Source organism: Rhineura floridana, chromosome 7 (genome assembly GCF_030035675.1).
Source record: "Rhineura floridana isolate rRhiFlo1 chromosome 7, rRhiFlo1.hap2, whole genome shotgun sequence".
Taxonomy (NCBI): Eukaryota; Metazoa; Chordata; class Lepidosauria; order Squamata; family Rhineuridae; genus Rhineura; species Rhineura floridana.
In genome coordinates, this window is record NC_084486.1 from 4,049,658 (window position 1) to 4,067,120 (window position 17,463).

Below are 17,463 nucleotides of genomic sequence, written 5' to 3' on the forward strand. Positions count from 1 at the left end.
GCCACATCCGCTCACCCGGCGCGAGGTTTTCCTCAGTAAGGAGCGCGTTTCCTCCGCTGTCGCCCGCAGTTTCGCATTCTTTCCCACCGCCCAGGCAGGGAAGAGGCTGGAGCGCCGCCCGCAGGTCTGTCGCAGGCAAGGCGTGGGGCGCAGGTCCTGGTCAGCTGGCGCATCTGCCATAACTGGGCTACTGAACGGACCGAATCAAGGCTCGGAAGGATGCTGCCGGGTGTGGGAGGGAAAAGGCGAGCAGGGGCATCTCCAACCCGCCCCCTTGCGGAAACTCCTGCGGTGGTTTGTACGGAAGCGGCTGGTGTGGCAAGGCTAAGGGGGCAGCGTTGCACTCTCGGGAGTGTGGCTCAGAAGTAGAGCTTCTGGTGGCTCTCTCCCGGGCAATAAAAGGAGCGGGGGAAGCCGAGAGGCTGAGGCTGGCCGGAAAGCCGGCAAAGAGAGGGCCAGTAGTGATGCCTCCTGCTGAGCCCCCTCCCTCCCCGTTGAATAAAGACGGCAAGGTGGGGAAAGGGGCTATTACAGCGTTGCGCGTCTTTTCCGGCTGCTTTGCTGTCGGACGCACGTGGAGAGGTGCTCACCTTTCCTCCTGGCCACTGGCAGGCCTTTATGTCCAGCGTCCGGGTTGTCTTGCCTATGGGAGGGCTTCTCCTGCAACTTGCGGCGGTGGACAGTGGTGATCTGTGGCATCGCTTCAGCTGGGCGGTTTAGCTGAAGGCTCCGATTCCATGGCGCAGGTTGGGGATAACTCGAAAACCGGCTGGTAATTTCGCTGAGCACAAAGAGGCTGTGTTTCGTAGGCAACCGCTAGGTGCACCTATAGCTCCACAATTTGCATGTATGGTTTATTTGACTGCTACATTTATGGCCTGCCTTTCCTCTAAGCTATTCAAGGTAACGCAGAATTCTCCTTTCACCCTTTATATCCTCTCAACAACTAACCCTATGAGGCTGAGAGAAAGTGACTGCCTCAAGGTCAGTAAGCTTCATGGTCCAGTGAGGATTTGAATCCTGGCCGTATTCCAACATTCAAACCCCTCACTGTGTAATATCAGTGGAGCAACATCTGCAGTGGGTATCCTCATTCTGATGAATTTAATAACGAACTACAGTTTCTGCTCTCTGGCTGGCCCCTGTGAGAGGCAAGAAGGTCCCTATTCCAAGAGTGAATTTAACCCACAAACTTCTATAGCTGGGTTTATTTATTTAGCAAGATGTGTATCAAAAATGTAGTTCCATTCAGCTGTGTGATTCTAAGACTAAGGGCAATTATTAAATCCCAAAGAACATACCTGCAGCAGACTATGATGATGGTGATTATATATAAATTATATTATTTTCCTTCAAGCAGCTCAAAGTGGTATTCATGGTTCTGCTGCCCCCAACTTTGTCCTTGCAACAATCCTGTGAAGTAGATGTGACCGGGAGTGACTAGCCTAAGTGAGCTTCACCATTGTGGGGATTTGAACCCTATTCTCCATCCTAATCCAGCACTCTGATCAGTGTACCACACTCGAATAGTGAATAATTGATATTTTACCAGGTATTTCTAACTACCTAGTTTTAAATTTATATTAGGGTGATTGAAGATGAGTAAATTGAGGCTTGAAATCAGCAGGAAAACTGGGTAGCCATTTCCCCTTTAAAGTCACAGCCAAGAGGTCTGAGGGAAATGGGCACCAGATACTTGACAGGGACATCCCAGTTATGTGACAGATGTGGATTTGCAGCTTCTGTCAGAAGATACCGTCTTCTGTCTTTAACAGCCAGCCTTATATTGTTCTTCTAATAACATATAGCAGTTCTCTAGCACTAAACATTGTTCAGAGTGTTTTACACATTACCTTATTTTATTTACAAGAACCCTTTTGCCAGGAAACGTAAGGCAAGAACTAGGGCAAGCTGCAAGGAAAACTACAACTGTGGTTTCACAAGAGCAAACACTGGCCCCTTACTGGATAGAGCATTGGGATGGAAAAACAGAATAGGTAGGTTTGAGTTCTCACAAAGTAACAGTATAAAAACCAAAGACACTTTTTGCATATCAACAGTCATGTCAAAGGCAAAAGGGAAGCAGGTAACACCAGAACAGCTCTCTAGCCATGCCTCGTGTCAGCACTAGGCATAGTCAAGCAAATATCAAAGCCTTGATAGGGTCTACCAATGGCATCACCTACACAATAGTTTCCAGCCCTATCATCATCATCATCCTTTCCCAGCACTCTCAGGAGTGATGTAAAATTTCCAGAAATTTTGAAGCCGTGGAAAAAAACCATTTTGGGGTTTTTTTTTCCAGAAAAAAACAGAAATTTTCAGAAAAATTGAAAAAATGCAATATTAGCACTTTTTACAAATTGAAAGTCACTTTGTTACTTCAGGAATATCAAATGTAATTATGTACAAGTTGGTTTGGCATAAAATTATCACATTTGGTATATTAAAAGTACATTTTATTCAAACAATTATTACAAATTGAATTTACTTTTTTAAATTTTTACTTTTTTTGTAACAAATGGATCTACAAGATCCTGAACTGTAAGGAACCTCTTTCATTTTGCCAGTTTATGAGGAGCAGGCAAAAACAATTGAAAAAAAGAAGAATAAACCATCAACATTAAAAACAAAGAAAATTATTTATGACTCCGCTAGTCCTCCAGTGTCAAGCAGACATACAGCATCCATTCCCATAAAAAGAACCAAGATTCAGTGAACCATTTTATTCATCATTAATAATATAATAATAATAAAACATTCCAAAATCCATTTTTTCTTCATTTCTTCCATTTTTCCAAGTTTTTGAAAAAAACTGTGAAAAAAACATTTTTTCCTGAATTTTTCCAGGTTTTTTTCCAGGCCTTCACATCTCTACACAGGACTGCTGGACACCTGCAGTTTAGTTCCCCTGGTGTCTCTGATGTAGCAACACTTCATCATATGCATTTTGTGGAAATTAAAATTGTGGCATGCAGTGCTCCTTTGAGTGCTACCACCCACCACTGGCATCACACCTCCAGGACTCTGCTGCACCTTTAATTTTTTCCTTTCTTTCGTGGTTGGTAAATAATAAATTATCTAGCCAGCTTTTCTGGTTGGCTAGAGGCCGGTTGCAATCTGTCTTTGGAGAGATGATGGAACCCTCAGTAACACAGCATGGCAAGTTTGCAAGACACTTTGAAGATGAAGTTGCTTGTGTCTGTAATGTAATACAGCTCTTCTAATGAAGGTGTCTGGAGTTCTGGCTGGCCCAAGTTTACTGGATTGGTTTCCGTTATAGAGGCATGAAGATGTGGATAAGATGCTCTGCCAAGTTTAGCCAACCTTTTGTATGCTTGCCCCTTTTGGCTTATTACATATAATTAGGGAGATGTCCAGCTGGGTCCAGGAGTTTACTAATTCCTCTTCAAAAGAGGGGGCAGTACCAACTTATTTGAAAGAGGCAGAAATCAGACCACTCCAAAAGAAACCTGTCCTGGCACATCTAAACTATTGGCCAGTTGCTAAAATCCCTATCATGAGCAAGGTGTTCTATCAGTCAGCTCCAGGCCCTCTTGGATGGACCTTCCCAGATCCAGTTAGGCTTAAGGCTTGGTTTGGAAACAGAAACTGCCTTGGTTACCCTGTGGGATGACATTTGGTGAAAGGAAGGCAGAGGGCACATGACCCTTTTGGTTCTCTTAGGCCTCTCAATGGCTTTTAATACCATTGATCCTAGTCTTCTCCTGGATAGGCTTGGAAGTAAAGTATTTCAATTATTCTACGTCTACTTACATGGTCAATGCCTCATGGTAGTAGTTGGGCTCTGGATTCCTCAGGGCTCTATTTTATCTCCCATTCTGTTTAACAACTATATGAAATCAGTGGGAGATGTGGACTGAGGTGTCCCCAATATGTCAATGACATCCATAGAGTCAAGAGAATCATAGAATAATAGGTTGGAAGGGTCCTATAAGGCCATCGAGTCCAACCCCCTGCTCAATGCAGGAGTCTAACTTAAAGCATACCTGACAGGTGGCTGTCCAGCTGCCTCCTGAAGGTCTCCAGTGTTGGAGAGCTCACCACCTCCCTAGGTAATTAGTTCCATTGTCGTACCGCTCTAACAGGACGTTTTTTCTGATGTTCAACTGAAATCTTGCTTTCTGTAACTTGAGCCCATTATTCTGTGTCCTGCATTCTGGGCTGATCGAGAACCTGGCCCTCCTCTGTGTGACAGCCTTTCAAGTACTTGAAGAGTGCTATCATATCTCCCCCTCAATATTCTCAAGAGGGCTTTGTTATAAGACCCTTGATCATACTTGTTGCCCTTCTTTGAACTTGTTCCAATTTATCTGCATCCTTCTTAAAGTGTGGTGTCCAGAACTGGATGCAGTACATAAGATGAGACTTAACCTGTGCCAAATAGAGGGGAGCTAGTACTTCATGTGATTTGGTAACAATGTTTCTGTTAACGCAGCGTAAAGTAGTATTTGTGTTTTTTGCAACCACATCACACTGTTGGCTCATATTCATCTTGTGATCAATAACAATTCCAAGATCCTTCTTGGATGTACTATTGCTGAGCTAGGTATCCCCCATCTTATAACTATGCGTTTGGTTTCTTTTTCCTAGGTGTAGAACTTTGCACTTCTCTCTGCTAAATTCATTATGTTGTTTTCAGCCCAATATTCCAGCCTATCAAGATCACTTATTTTGTTTCTGCCCTTTTGCTTCTGTCCCTCCCAATTTTGTATCATCTGCAAATTTAATAAGCATTCCTTGCACCTCCTCATCCAAGACATTAATAAAAACACTGAAGAGCACTGGGCCCGGGATTGAGCCCTGTATCCCGCTCATTACCTCCCCCCACTTTGAGAAGGAAACATTGATAAGCACTCTTTGAGTACGATTCTGGAGCCACCTGATAGTTGTTCCATCCAGCCCACATTTAGCTAACTTTTGACAAAGTGCTCCATGATATTCTGAATCAGAGTATCATGGAGCACTTTATCAAAGCTTTGCTGAAGTTGAGATGTATTATTTCCACAGCATTCCCACAGTCTACCAGGGAGGTTACCATATCAAAAAATAAATCTGGCAGGATTAGTTCTTGACAAATCCATGTTGGCTTCTAGTAATCACTGCATTGTTTTCAAGGTGCTTACAGACTGACTGCTTTATAATCTGCTTCAGAATTTTCCCAGGAATCGATGTCAGACTGACTGATGTATAGTTTCCAGGTTCCTCCTTTTTGCCCTCTTTGAAGATAGAGACATTAGCCCTCCTCCTATCATCTGACACTTTATCCATCCTCCACGATTTCACAAAGATAATAGAGTGGTTCTGAGAGTTCTTCATCCTGTTCCTTCATTACCCTAGGATCCAGCTCTACTTCCCCTTTTTCAACTAACCCAGGTGAGGCAGCATGTATTCTGAACTAGTGTCTGGGCATGGTAACAGACTGGATTTGTGTCAATAAATTGATTCAGTGCAGACAAGACAGAGGCACAGACACTAAGGGCTTTTGGGAGACCCTTCTCTGAGTGCTTTTGGAGAATGAGGCAAGTGGTTACAAGACAGCCTTTTTAGGGGTGGTGCCCCACTTGTGGAATACTCTTCCCACAGAATTTTACCCAGTGCCTACACTGTGGTCCCTCCATCACCAAGCTTTTTATTCTTCCAGATATTTTCATCTTAAAAACTGCTTTGTAGATCTTTGCACTGTTGTGGTTGGTTAGATTTTATTTTGGTTCATTTTGAGTCTGTTTTAATTAACCTTTTTTAGATTTCATGTTATGTTTTATTTTATATACTTATATTTTGATTTTGACTTTTATTTTTGACCAGAGAATTTTGGCTGTTTGGGCGATACAGAAATGCAGTAAATAAATAAATACATGTGCATGTACAGGGCCCAGGCATATATTTCTTCACTTACAACATGCAACTATGGATGTATGGATATGCCTGTTTCTGTTTCCATTTCATTACAGGTCTGGCCTACTTTGTTGTGATGATGAAATGGAACACAGCAATATGCTGGACTCTCATTTTACTGGCTGCAGTTTTCTTTGAAGGCATCAGCTGTAAAGGAGGACGCGGTGGAGCACGAGGGGCAGCACGGGGCAGTGTACGTGGTAGTACACGGCGGTCAAAATCCTCACCCCGCTACAGCTCATCTGGGACAGCCCTGCGGGTAGCAGCAGCTGCAGCAGCAGGTGGAGCCGCTGCAGGAGCAGCATCAGCTGTAGCTTCTGGCAGGATGAGGTTGGCTGGTGAGGGCAGCCCTGAACATGCAAACACACAAGATGGCAACAGTACAGTTGAAGGCAGTTACAACTATAGAGCATGGACATCAGGTGCTCAACCGTGGCACTTCTTAGATCTGCCTACTTGCCTGCTTTTTGTGGCTAGTTTCTTTACCCTCTAGGGGAGGGGCACTGCCTGCAAGGGGCCTTTACTCTGTCCTTCCCAACCTTGCCCCAATGTTTTCTGATCTTCTTGTAGAGTAGCTGCTCTGGATTGTCCCTTTCCCTGACTTGGGCTTGACCATTTATTTTATTTATTTATTACATTTATATACCGCCCCATAGCCGAAGCTCTCTGGGTGGTTTACAGCAATTAAAAACATGGACTCTTCCTATAAGGAATTCTGGAATTACAATGCAAGTTGGATATTTCTATTATTTGCCAAAAGGAGATCATTAAAATGTCTGGATCTTGCTTCCCTGGCCTTGGATACTGTCAAGATATCACATATTCCCAGCCTCTTTTTGGTGCCCTGTCTCTCAGGAGTGATATACACCTGTAATAGCCATGCAGCATGAATGATCACAGCTGGCTCAGGAAAACAAGAATCATGTTGAAAGCCATATGAGCTGCTGTTGTCACCCAGATTTAGCCAAATTCTTAGCCTGTGCCTGATTCCTAAGGTGCTCAAGTCAAGGATTTCCAAATTCTTCCTATCACTATCAGAATTCCTATCTCGTGGCAGGGGCTTGTAAGTATGATGCTTTATTGTGAAGAAGTCCATTGTCAGCCACTGTCTTGCTAGAAGTCTGCATCATGTTAAATAGTGCTGTCATTGCAAGTGCATTTGATTCGTCCCAGTTTCATGGCTCTTCAAACAAATAAGAGTTACTCCTTTTGTCAATTTACTGTCACTATCAAGGAGCAGGGGTTGAGTTGCAGAGCCTTTGTAAGTAGGAGTGGCTAAAGTTAGAAGAGACCATTGTAAGAAGGAGCACCAAATAGCAGCTGTGTATGTTTACAGCAGTTGAGCAGGGTACTTTCAACAATTGCAGGATGGATTAGTTTTATGATGTATAAATTGATGTTTTAGAATGACTGATGATTTGTTTTTAATTGTACAGTGTATTTTAATCTGTTGTAAGTCGCCTAGAGTGTCCATTAACTCGGACAGATAGGCGACTAACAAATAAATATTAGTATTATTATTATTATGCATACCTCCCAGCACATGCAACCAAGAGTGGTTTTCACAATTATGTGAAGTTGACAGAAGTACAACTGCCTTCCATAGCCAGGATATGAGAGCTGCCCCCTTATCAAAATCTTGCGCACTAGCGAAGATGTTAAAAACCTGTTGTCCATGCAATAGGGATATATGAACAAAAAGTGTGGATTACTTGTACTTCCTGTTTTCTTTGCTATTATACAACAATTGAAGCCCCTCCATTAGCCCTACACTAATAGGGCTTTCTGGAAGTTCAAGCTGATTAGCTGTAACCACTCATGAAATAAGGGAGATGGGCCATTGCTCAGTGACAGGCCACACAAGTTGCATATAGTAAATCCCTGCTTCAATCCCTGGCATCTTTAGTTAAAAGGATCTCAGGTAGCACACAGAATGACTTTTCTGCCTCAGACCCTCCAGAACCAGCAGAATTAGACTACTGGACAAAATGGACCAATGATCTGACTCAGTATAATAAGGCAGCTTCATATATTTATACAGTAGGGCCCCGCTTTACAGCGTTCTGCTAATGCAGCAGTTGTCAATTGCTGAAAGGCCCCGCTCTTACAGCGCTTGTTCTGCTTTTATGGCACTTTTTTGCCATTGGGCGCCATTTTAGTCAATGTCAGCCAATGGGTTCTGCTTTACAGCAGTTTTTGCTTTACAGCGGGGGTCCGGAACGTAACCCGCTGTATGACTGGGGCCCTACTGTGTATGTAAAAACGTTTCAAAGAGCTTCAGCTAAAACTACGAATACCCTCTACTAGCTGTGCAGTAGGTAGCAAGCTTCAGATTAAGTTACCCAATGAAGTCAGTGGCACCTTATCAGTATAAATGTCAATAAAATTGCTCTTTCAGCTGTATCCCAAGCTTACAAATTTAAAATGAAACTTCTTCCATAAATGCATACAGAGTGGAAGCCTTACAGCCCAATCTTAGGGGCCAAATGAACACTGCAGAAGAACAAATAGTGACAAAACTTGTGCCTGGGTAGGAGTCATAGGATGCCTCTCCTATGTTTTCCATCACAGCTCCAACTGCCCATGTTCAGCAGTCACTGCCAACTCCTGCACCAAGCCAATCTTCATATTAATTTTCCTGCTGTTAGGTTTTTTTCCACTTAGCTTGGATTTCCTAAGGCACAGCTACAAAGTTGTGTATAGCTAACCCTGCTGCTCGTTTTCACTGTACTCAGCTGTGCTGTTATCAATCCAGTTCCAATTCTTTGGACCACATTCTGTGTGACTATTATCTTTTTACAGTAGCTTTTGTAATATTAAAATGTGAAGACCTTCAACTTGATTTTATTCCATTCAGTAAGAACTATGTGGAACTCTTAAGTAACAAGTATTGTGCACTCTCTCCTGTGCCTTGGGGATGGGGGAGAGAAGGGTGCTTCATTCAAGAGGGATTCCACTTTGATATCTCCATGTGAGTGGCATGTTTACAAAATTACCTCTTCTGTACTCTGTAATCATGGGTGCTTCTTGCCTGTCCAAAACTTGGGAAAATGGAAAGGCCTGATTTGTGACACTGTGTTTAAACAATCTTTTCTTGTGTTTGAAAGATGTGGAAATAATAATAAAAAACCCATGTTCATGCTGCTTTTGAAATGATGTAGGTATTTTAATAACAAATCATATAGGCATTTTAACAGCAATAAAGCAAATCACAGAGCACTTCAGGCTATGACAATATCTCAAGATGACTAACAGTATCTGTCAGATTATCTGAACACTTGCATAATTTATTCTAAATACAGTGTGATACCTTAGGCTGCAATCCAATACATACTTACCTGGGAGTAAGTCCCAATGAAACCAATGGATCTTACTTCTGAGTAGACATGTATTGGATTGCAGCCTTAGTGAGGCAACGGCAGGATCTGGCCCTAATAAATAACAATCTCAGTCACATGTCATAAAGGCTGTTAGATTAAGAGCTGAAAGTGATCAATAAGCATTCTCCAGTAGCAGAGTTGGGCCAAATGCATCTTTCCCAGACGAGAATAGTTTATTTTTTACTATTCAAGCATCTTCAATATTTAGTTTCAACTCTTGGTCAATTCTCTATTAAACCCAATAATGAAGCAATCCATATTGCCCCACAAGTAAACTGCAGCACCCGTATAATATCTCCTCCCAATTACCCCAATAATAGTTTTGAAAGTGTTACTTTTGAATGCTTCCGTCTTATCATGGCTGTTTCATAGTATGTGCCATTAGAACAGCCCCTGACTATTACAATGGAAAATCCTTGCTTGCTGGATGGTGGGAATAAATTGTTTAGTATTGTTTTCCCATCAGTTTAGCACTTATGCAGCCTCCACTGCAACTGATCAAGGGGAGAGGTCAACAGAAATCCAAGAAGGAGGAAGAGAGCTGCTTAGAGCACACTAAGGTGCGAGGTGAACTAGCTCAGTCGTTTCCAAATCGCAGTCCTTTCTGGTGTCTGAGTATCTATAGGCCAATTCACATAATATTCATCATATACTGTAAGAGCAGATAGGAGGCAACAAAGATGGGGTACAGCCCTCGTATAGAACAAGACAGCAAGGAGCAGAAATAGCTGCCCTTCAAACTGGAACACTTGTAAAATCTGATTACTAAAAGCATTTGTTATCCACCTTTCTGAGATAGATTACATTAACATGTCAAACAAATTAAAAACCATATTTCTACAGTTTTTTTAAAATGAAGGAAAATAACAGCTTGCCTGTTATTGCTTAGAAAGCAAAGACAAGCTGAGAATCACCACCTAAACTATAAAACAGAGGGGAACAGCAAGCAGCAACGAAAAGCTCTTCAAAGGTAGCCAGCCGGTTCAAGACTACTCATGCCATCAATTAACTAACTGCATGTGCAACTTGCTGACAAACTGTTCCACAAGAGTTTCCACAATATTCTAGGCACAGCAAGCTGTAACAGTCTCCTTATGATCACTTTGCCTAGGCTTCTGAAGAAAGCAAGCCTTTCCTATCTTTCTGAATAGATACCTGTCTGATTTCTGCTACATGGAGAAGGAATGGTAGAGAGGGAAGACGTAGAAAATAGAGATGAAAGCACATTATGATCACTGTTGCCTGCTCCATCATCTTCTCAAGGCTCCGCCACTGGGACTGGCAATTGTGTCCACAGAACAGGTGAAACTGTCAGTGACTTCATATAGTCCAGGGATATTGACAAAAAGCAGAGTATCCACAGCCTGGATTAGCTACATGCTCCAGATGGATTCCCCAGAACCATCCAGGAGAAAACATCAGCATTACAGAGAAAACCGCTGAACTTAGTCCAGCATTACCTTCCCTAAAAGTCCCTTGCGGAAAGAGTGGATAAACTCACACGCTGCTGCATTGTAGTTGGGTGCCTTCACAGTCACATTTCCTGCCGAGAGAGGACAGAAAAGGTCTTACCACAGTATTGTGTCTGCCATCCCTATGTGGGGTAATACCATGCAAAGCTAGCCACTGAACCTCAAATTCAAAAGTGAAGGATGTCAACAAACACCTGTGGATACAGGGACCTTGGGCTACTATAACTGGCACTCTCCACATATCTCTTGGCTGTGGCATCAACTCACGGAATTCTTCACTCACTGTTCTGCCTACTTTTCATCCCAACCAACAGATTTTCCAGACAGGCACATTAACAAAGCACAGCTAATGGAGGACAGGACTCACCTGTGCCAGTCAGCACTTTGATTCGCTGAGTCTTGCCCAGGCGCATTGCAATGCTCTTGAGTACACTCTCCACGTCATCAGAAGGGCCGGCCAGCCCATAATTTTCTATGTAACTAAAGCAGGGGACAAATGGATGGCAGGCGCTTTTAGGAGTCCTGATTCCTGTTCACATCCAACTCCAATCCGGATCTTAAGGCATTATCTCACCTGAATTGCTGATGATGATTCAGTGTGTAAAGCAGATAATCAGCAATGACTTCTTCACCTACCAAGTGATCCCGGATTGCTCCTAGATGAAAAATGGCCAGTTGATTGCAGCAGGCAAAACTCCAAGGTATCCCTCCAGCCCCATAAGCTATTTGACGCAATTGGGCCTATCTATCCACCAACACCACCATACGGTCCTCACTGCAGAAGGAAGAAACAGCTGGAAGTAGACAAGCCATTCTAGCCTCAGGGCTCAGCCAGATACGCATTTGGGAAAGATATAACATACCCAAAATTCTGGATGGAGGTACCAAACAATGCAGAAGTTAGGATTGCAAGGGTGTGCAAGCTAGCATGTGCCGTCTGCTTGCCCTACTGTCCTTTTCAATTTGCAGAGCTCTAGGCGAGGAATTTATATAGGAAGATGAAGTTACAGACCCAGTCCAGGACTGCTAGGTAAGCCACATATCTGCATATTTGTTGACTTTTCTGCTTCACTGGCAGTGGATCCTACATGGCTGGTTCCATCTCCTGTCTGTGGCATGACCTGCTTAGTCAGCAAGGTCCAGAACTTGTCTTGCCCACCCAGCCCCACTAGAATACACCCTATCCAGCATATATGCACACAGTCCTCTCACCGCACAGTGCTAACTTCAGTCCTGTCTCCACACACCCAATCTGAGGAGACAGCACTCCAGGAGTATCCAGTAAGAACATAAGGGGTCGTTCACACACCTGAAATATGGACATCCAATTTAGTTTTACAATATATATATAAAAAAGGCACACTGGGTTACAGGAAATGTTTTAAGAATATATCTAAAAAACAGTCACACAGTCTCACACATACAACTCAAGAACTAGTGTAGTCTAATGAATAGAGTGCTGCACTTGAGTGAAAACTTGGTTTTCTAGTAACACCCAGGGTTGTGTACTATCTTGCTTTACATATGTAGTTGCTTTTGGAAACGTCAACCGATCCAGAACACAACAGCCAGACCAGTGTATGAATATTACACCAAATCCTTAAGAAGCTTCATTGACTCCCAGTTTGTTGCTGGAATCGATTAAAACAAGCGCTCGTTCTCTCCTATAAACCCCTAAATGGTCTGGGACCAGAGAACCTGAATAACCACCTACAGTTGCTGCCCAGTCACCAAGATCTTCATTGAAGGGTCCTGCCCATGGAAGTTAGGTGGGTTACTACAGGGGGAGGTACTTTTCTGCAACTAAGCCCCAGCTGTAACTCTTTCCCAAGGGAGATCCACTTGGCACCTTATTATCATTTAGGTGCCAGGTTCGGGTTTTGTTTTGCTAGGAACTTGCTTGGTTTGACTTGTGAAGATTTTCTGGCAGCTGAATTATTTAATTGCATTTTTAAAATCTATAGTATTTTTGTGTGTCCTTTTTCTGCTACTGTTTTGTATTTTTAGGATGCTTGATATTCAATATTCTGTCAAGGCACCTTATTTAATTTACTGTTTGTTATTTACAATTTATTTTATATCTCAGATTCCACTCAAGGAACTTATGGCAATGTACATTGTTTGCACGCATTCCTCCCCCCTCCCAATTCTATCCTCACAAAATACCATGAGGTAAGTTCAGCTGAGAGAGACTTGCCCAAGGTTAGCCCAGTAAATTTCAGGTCAGAGTGGGGATTTGAATCTGGATCTCCCTGGTCCTAGTCTAACACTTTAATCACTACACCACAATGGCATACGCCAAATAAATGAAAAAATAACACAGCATATTGCCTCAAACATTCCCTACGCATACAAGTAGGCAGATATGCATAGGCTGACTGACTTGTGCGTTCAAATACTACACAAATCTATTATTATTATTACTATTATTATTAACATTTATCACCTGTCCTTCACCCAAAGGTCCCAAGATGGGTTACAACAATTTTAAATACAGCATTAAAAACAATTTAAAACAACCTAAAACCACAAAATAGAGTGGGTCCTAAAAATATACGTCTCAGGTGTTAAAGGCCAGGGCCAAGGTAAAGAGGTGCATCTTCAGCGTTAGCATAAAACTGTACAGTGAAGTTGCTGGACACACCTCGGTGGGGAGAAAGTTCCACAATTTGGGGGCTGCCACAGAGAACGCCCTCTCCTGGGCCACCCACCCCCCAAAGCAGGCGGTGGAACTAAAGCTCCCTCTGCTATCTCAACACTCAGGAGGGTCTGTAGGGAAGGAGGCTGTCTTTCAGATATTTGGAGCCTGTCATTTAGGGCTTTAAACAATAAGGTAAGCACCTTAAATTGGGCCTGGAAACAAACTGGCAACCAATGCAGCTGTTTTAAAACAGGTCATACAAGATCTTCCAGGAACCCCAGCCAATAATTTGGCTGCTACATTTTGTACCAGTTGAAGTTTCCAAGTCACCTTCAAGGGCAACCCAATCTGGATTATTGTATTGGAGTACAGCATGGAGAACTGTTGAAAAGTCATCTCTGTCCAAAAGGACCAAAGCTGGCGAACCAGCCGGAGCTGAAAAAAGACACTCCTAGCCACTGAGGCCACCTGAGCCTCCAGTGACAATGTTGGATCCAGGATGACCCAAAAGCTGTGGACCTGCTCCTTCCAGGGGAGTGCAATCCCTTCCAGAACAGGCTATCTTCCCACCTCCCAGACATGAGAACTTTGGACACATAACACCTTTTTTTTAGGATTTAGCCTCAATTTATTGGCCCACATCTAGCCCACCACCACCTCCAAGCACTGGTCAAGCACCTCAACTACCTCTCCCAATTCAGATGGAACAGAGAGATAGAGTTGAGTGTTATCTGCATATTGATGACACCTCAATCCTAATCTCCTACTGAGAGCTTCCAGCAGCTTCATATAGATGTTAAATAACATGCGGGACAAGATGGAACCCTGTGGAACACTACAGGACAGCTCCTGTTCTGCCAAACAGTAGCCTCCCATATCTACTTTTAGGAATTGGCTCTGGAGGTATAGGCAGAACCACCGAAGCACAGTACCCCCAACATCCACCTCCCTAAGACCCTCCAAAAGGATACCCTGGTTAACGGTATCAAAAGCTGCTAAGAGATCAAAGAAAATGAGCAGGGGTGCACTCCCCTATCTCTCTCCTGAGAGATGTCATCAACCAGGGCGACCAACGTGGTTTCAGTGCTATGGCCAAGCCTGAAGCTAGACAGGAGTGGATCCAAGTAATCAGTTTCCTCCAAGCATGCTTGAAGCTGGACCACCACCACCCTTCTTGAGCACCTTGCCCAAAAAGGGGATATTTGCCACTGGGCAATAGGTGTTTAACCCTTCTGGGTCTAGGGAGATCCTCTTTAGGAGGGGATGCACCACTGATTCCCTCAAGCCAGATGGTACTTCCCCTCCTCCCTGGCCCACCCAGTCAATCCCCTATGGCTAGCTCTAAGAAGCCAAGATAGGCAAGGGCCAAGGGGGCAGGTGGCCAGCCGCACTTCTTCAAACAGTTTGTTCACATGCTCAGGCCACAATAATTGAAAATGTTCCAGTACAAATGGAACAGACAGTGCTCTGGACACCTCCACTGAACTTGGTCTAACTGTGGCATCCAACTCTGTCCAAACCTGAGCGATTTTGTCCCTAGCTCCTTTCATGTGTGCCATTCTCCCTCACAGAATGCCCATCTATGCCACACCCATCACTTTCATATACCCAGAAAAGCAGTTTCGCATTGTGACCCCCAACTATTTCCCATTTTGTAATGGACCCACAATATTACCTGGATTTTGGTGAGAACTGCTCTGGTAATGCCTGGTGCCCCACCAACCAAGGAGGCTTTCCCTTTGTGGTGGGGAGAGAAGAGAAAAAAAGATCAGCAGTTACACAACAAACTCCCTGGCCATTACCAGGGAACAGAATAGGCTCATATACTTTTTGGGCCACAAATGACGCCCAGTTAAAACAAGGTTTTCCTCAGCAATATTGAATCCAATCAGGCTTCCTGCCCGTTCCAGCAGCAACTAGCAAGAACTGCCTCAAAAGAAAACCAGTTACACAGCAATCCATTTCCAGTCTGGCAAATCTGCTTTGCTGTCTCAGCACTATATTTTTACTACTACACAACATCCATTTACAGCAAACCGTTTTCTGGTCTCAGGAGCTGAAGTCCCAAGTCTCTTCCACAATTACTCCAGCATTGTTTTACTTGCACACAAACAAACAGCCATGAGAGTGAAGAAGTATCTCACAGTGTGCAAAAACTGCCTCTAGTTTACGGGGTAGCAAAAAAAATATAAATTGGAAAATGACGTAACAAGGGAATGTGTGGGCAGGTGGTCTAGTAACTTTTAGCTGTACTCCACCACCACTATCCTTCCACTCCCACCAGCCTGCATTTTTTAAGCATTTCTCTACAACCATTAGTAGCAAAGACACATTCTTGACCTTGAAGTACCAGACTAAAAGAGGACAGAACAAACTCCTTGCGTATTGAGTACAACTTTTAACAATGGAATTCTCCAAATGCCAAGACATTATCAATCAACAATATAACTAATTTTATTCTGATTAATATGACAGAATATCCCGACCTCAGATATTATTACAAAGTTCAAAGTCATCTGGTTCCTTTTTATGCAGGCCAATGCTATCCTAGAATCTGTTTAGATACACCAATGCTATTAATCTGATCCCAAGTAGTAAAGATACCTTTTCTGAGGTGCAGCCTTCTCAACGAATTAATGATTGATGATTTCCCCATGTTTGGTACACCAATAACCATGATGCAATACTCCACATTCTGAAACCAAAAAGATCAGAAGTTGTCGGTCACCTTGCAAAAAGAGCTGACAATAGCAAGACAGATCAGAAGCAGAGGGTGAAGACTCCTTTGGCCCATATGTAGACCAAGTGACCATGGAGAGATGGAGGGTGGATGGGAGAATCAAAGAGTTGGAAGTGATTTCAAAGATAATCTAGTCCAATCCTCTGCTGATGCAGGAACCCCACTAGTATAGCAATCTTTCCCAGTCATTAGCTAAGTGACTGTTTTATAGAAATGGAAAAGCATAGAATGTTACCATTCCCACAAACACAACTATACAATATAGCTGACCTCAGCCCTCTGATAGCGCTGACTGCTGCTGATGAGTTCTGTGACAAGGGGAACAATCTGCAAGAAAATACAAGAGTAGTTTTAGTAGAACAGTTGCTGGGTAACTCTTGGACCTAACTGAAGGAAAATAACAAGGCTACTGGCCACGTCCCTCACTTTCCCCAACAGAAACTTCAGCTAGTGCAAAATGCGGCAGCCAGGTTGTTGACAAGGACCAATCGGTCTGCGCGTATAACACCTGTCCTGGCCCGCTTGCACTGGCTGCCTATTCGTTTCCGAGCCAGATTTTTTTTTCCATTAATTTTATTCAAATTTTCAAACACAAAACAAAACAAAACAAAAAAGAAACAGATTAAACAATAAAATAAAATGTTGATTTCCGATTTGTCGCAGATCAGTTATAGGTCTATGATATATAACAAACCTGTCTCTTAATATATTACAAAATCACTTTCCTCCAGTAGTTATCTTAATTAATCATCAAATCTCATTAACATCACTTTATTCTTTCCGCAAAAAGTCAAAGAGAGGTTTCCACTCCTTGAGAAATATATCCATCGATTTTTCTCCAAATAAACATGTCAATTAATCCATCTCATCAAGTCTGCTAGGTCCAGTAATTTCAATAGCCATTTTTCCATTATCAGTGTTAATTCCATCTTCCAACTTCCATCCTTGCACCCATAATAATCTTGCTGTCATAGTCATAGTCATATAGTAAGAGTCTGATGGGAATTTCCTTCATCACAAATATTTCCTTGCCGTCAATTCTGAATGTGTTGCTGAAATATTGTTGTAAAGTCATATCTCTGTTCCTCTTTTTTACGAAATGCACTAGCACATCTCTTGAGAGTTTTTCCATTGTCACATATCTGGAATTAATTCTATAAATTTTCTCTTTTTCAAGTTCCATCAAATCATTCCAGTCCAGAAATTCCATCGAAGCATTGATAACTTTATCTCTGATATCTTCATCAATTTCTCCAGGGACAACGCTCCTTCCCTTTAATTTCTTTTTCATCTTCTATTGCTTGTCCATCT

The 17,463-nt window shown here is 42.8% G+C and overlaps 2 protein-coding genes across 5 annotated transcripts in view; one reads left to right on the plus strand and one right to left on the minus strand.

The window, feature by feature from the left end:
- SPRN (shadow of prion protein) lies at positions 1-9,129 on the plus strand. 4 transcript variants are annotated; one of them, XM_061634741.1, is made up of 4 exons: positions 1-124; positions 1,361-1,552; positions 5,176-5,397; positions 5,976-9,129. In XM_061634741.1, the coding sequence occupies exon 4, from the start codon at positions 5,996-5,998 to the stop codon at positions 6,410-6,412; it is 417 nt and encodes a 138-aa protein (XP_061490725.1). In that variant the 5' UTR covers positions 1-124; positions 1,361-1,552; positions 5,176-5,397; positions 5,976-5,995; the 3' UTR covers positions 6,413-9,129. The 4 variants fall into 4 exon arrangements, with proteins under 4 accessions (XP_061490725.1, XP_061490724.1, XP_061490726.1 ...); XM_061634740.1 differs by lacking the exon at positions 1,361-1,552 and having other exon boundaries at positions 1-512; XM_061634742.1 differs by lacking the exon at positions 1,361-1,552.
- Positions 9,062-17,463, minus strand: part of MTG1 (mitochondrial ribosome associated GTPase 1) — a 17,401-nt gene continuing 8,999 nt past the window's right edge. Inside the window, exons 5-11 of the mRNA XM_061634739.1 lie at positions 16,423-16,479; positions 16,017-16,107; positions 15,088-15,149; positions 11,984-12,080; positions 11,346-11,427; positions 11,139-11,251; positions 9,062-10,842 (exon numbers count right to left, since the gene is read on the minus strand). Of these exons, the coding sequence (XP_061490723.1) occupies positions 10,745-10,842; positions 11,139-11,251; positions 11,346-11,427; positions 11,984-12,080; positions 15,088-15,149; positions 16,017-16,107; positions 16,423-16,479 (600 nt within the window). The 3' untranslated portion in view covers positions 9,062-10,744. The remainder of the gene's footprint in view (positions 10,843-11,138; positions 11,252-11,345; positions 11,428-11,983; positions 12,081-15,087; positions 15,150-16,016; positions 16,108-16,422; positions 16,480-17,463) is intronic.

Bases quoted from the DNA above. Each gene is read 5' to 3' on its own strand.
- SPRN (XM_061634740.1), top strand. From the start codon at position 5,996: ATGATGAAATGGAACACAGCAATATGCTGGACTCTCATTTTACTGGCT.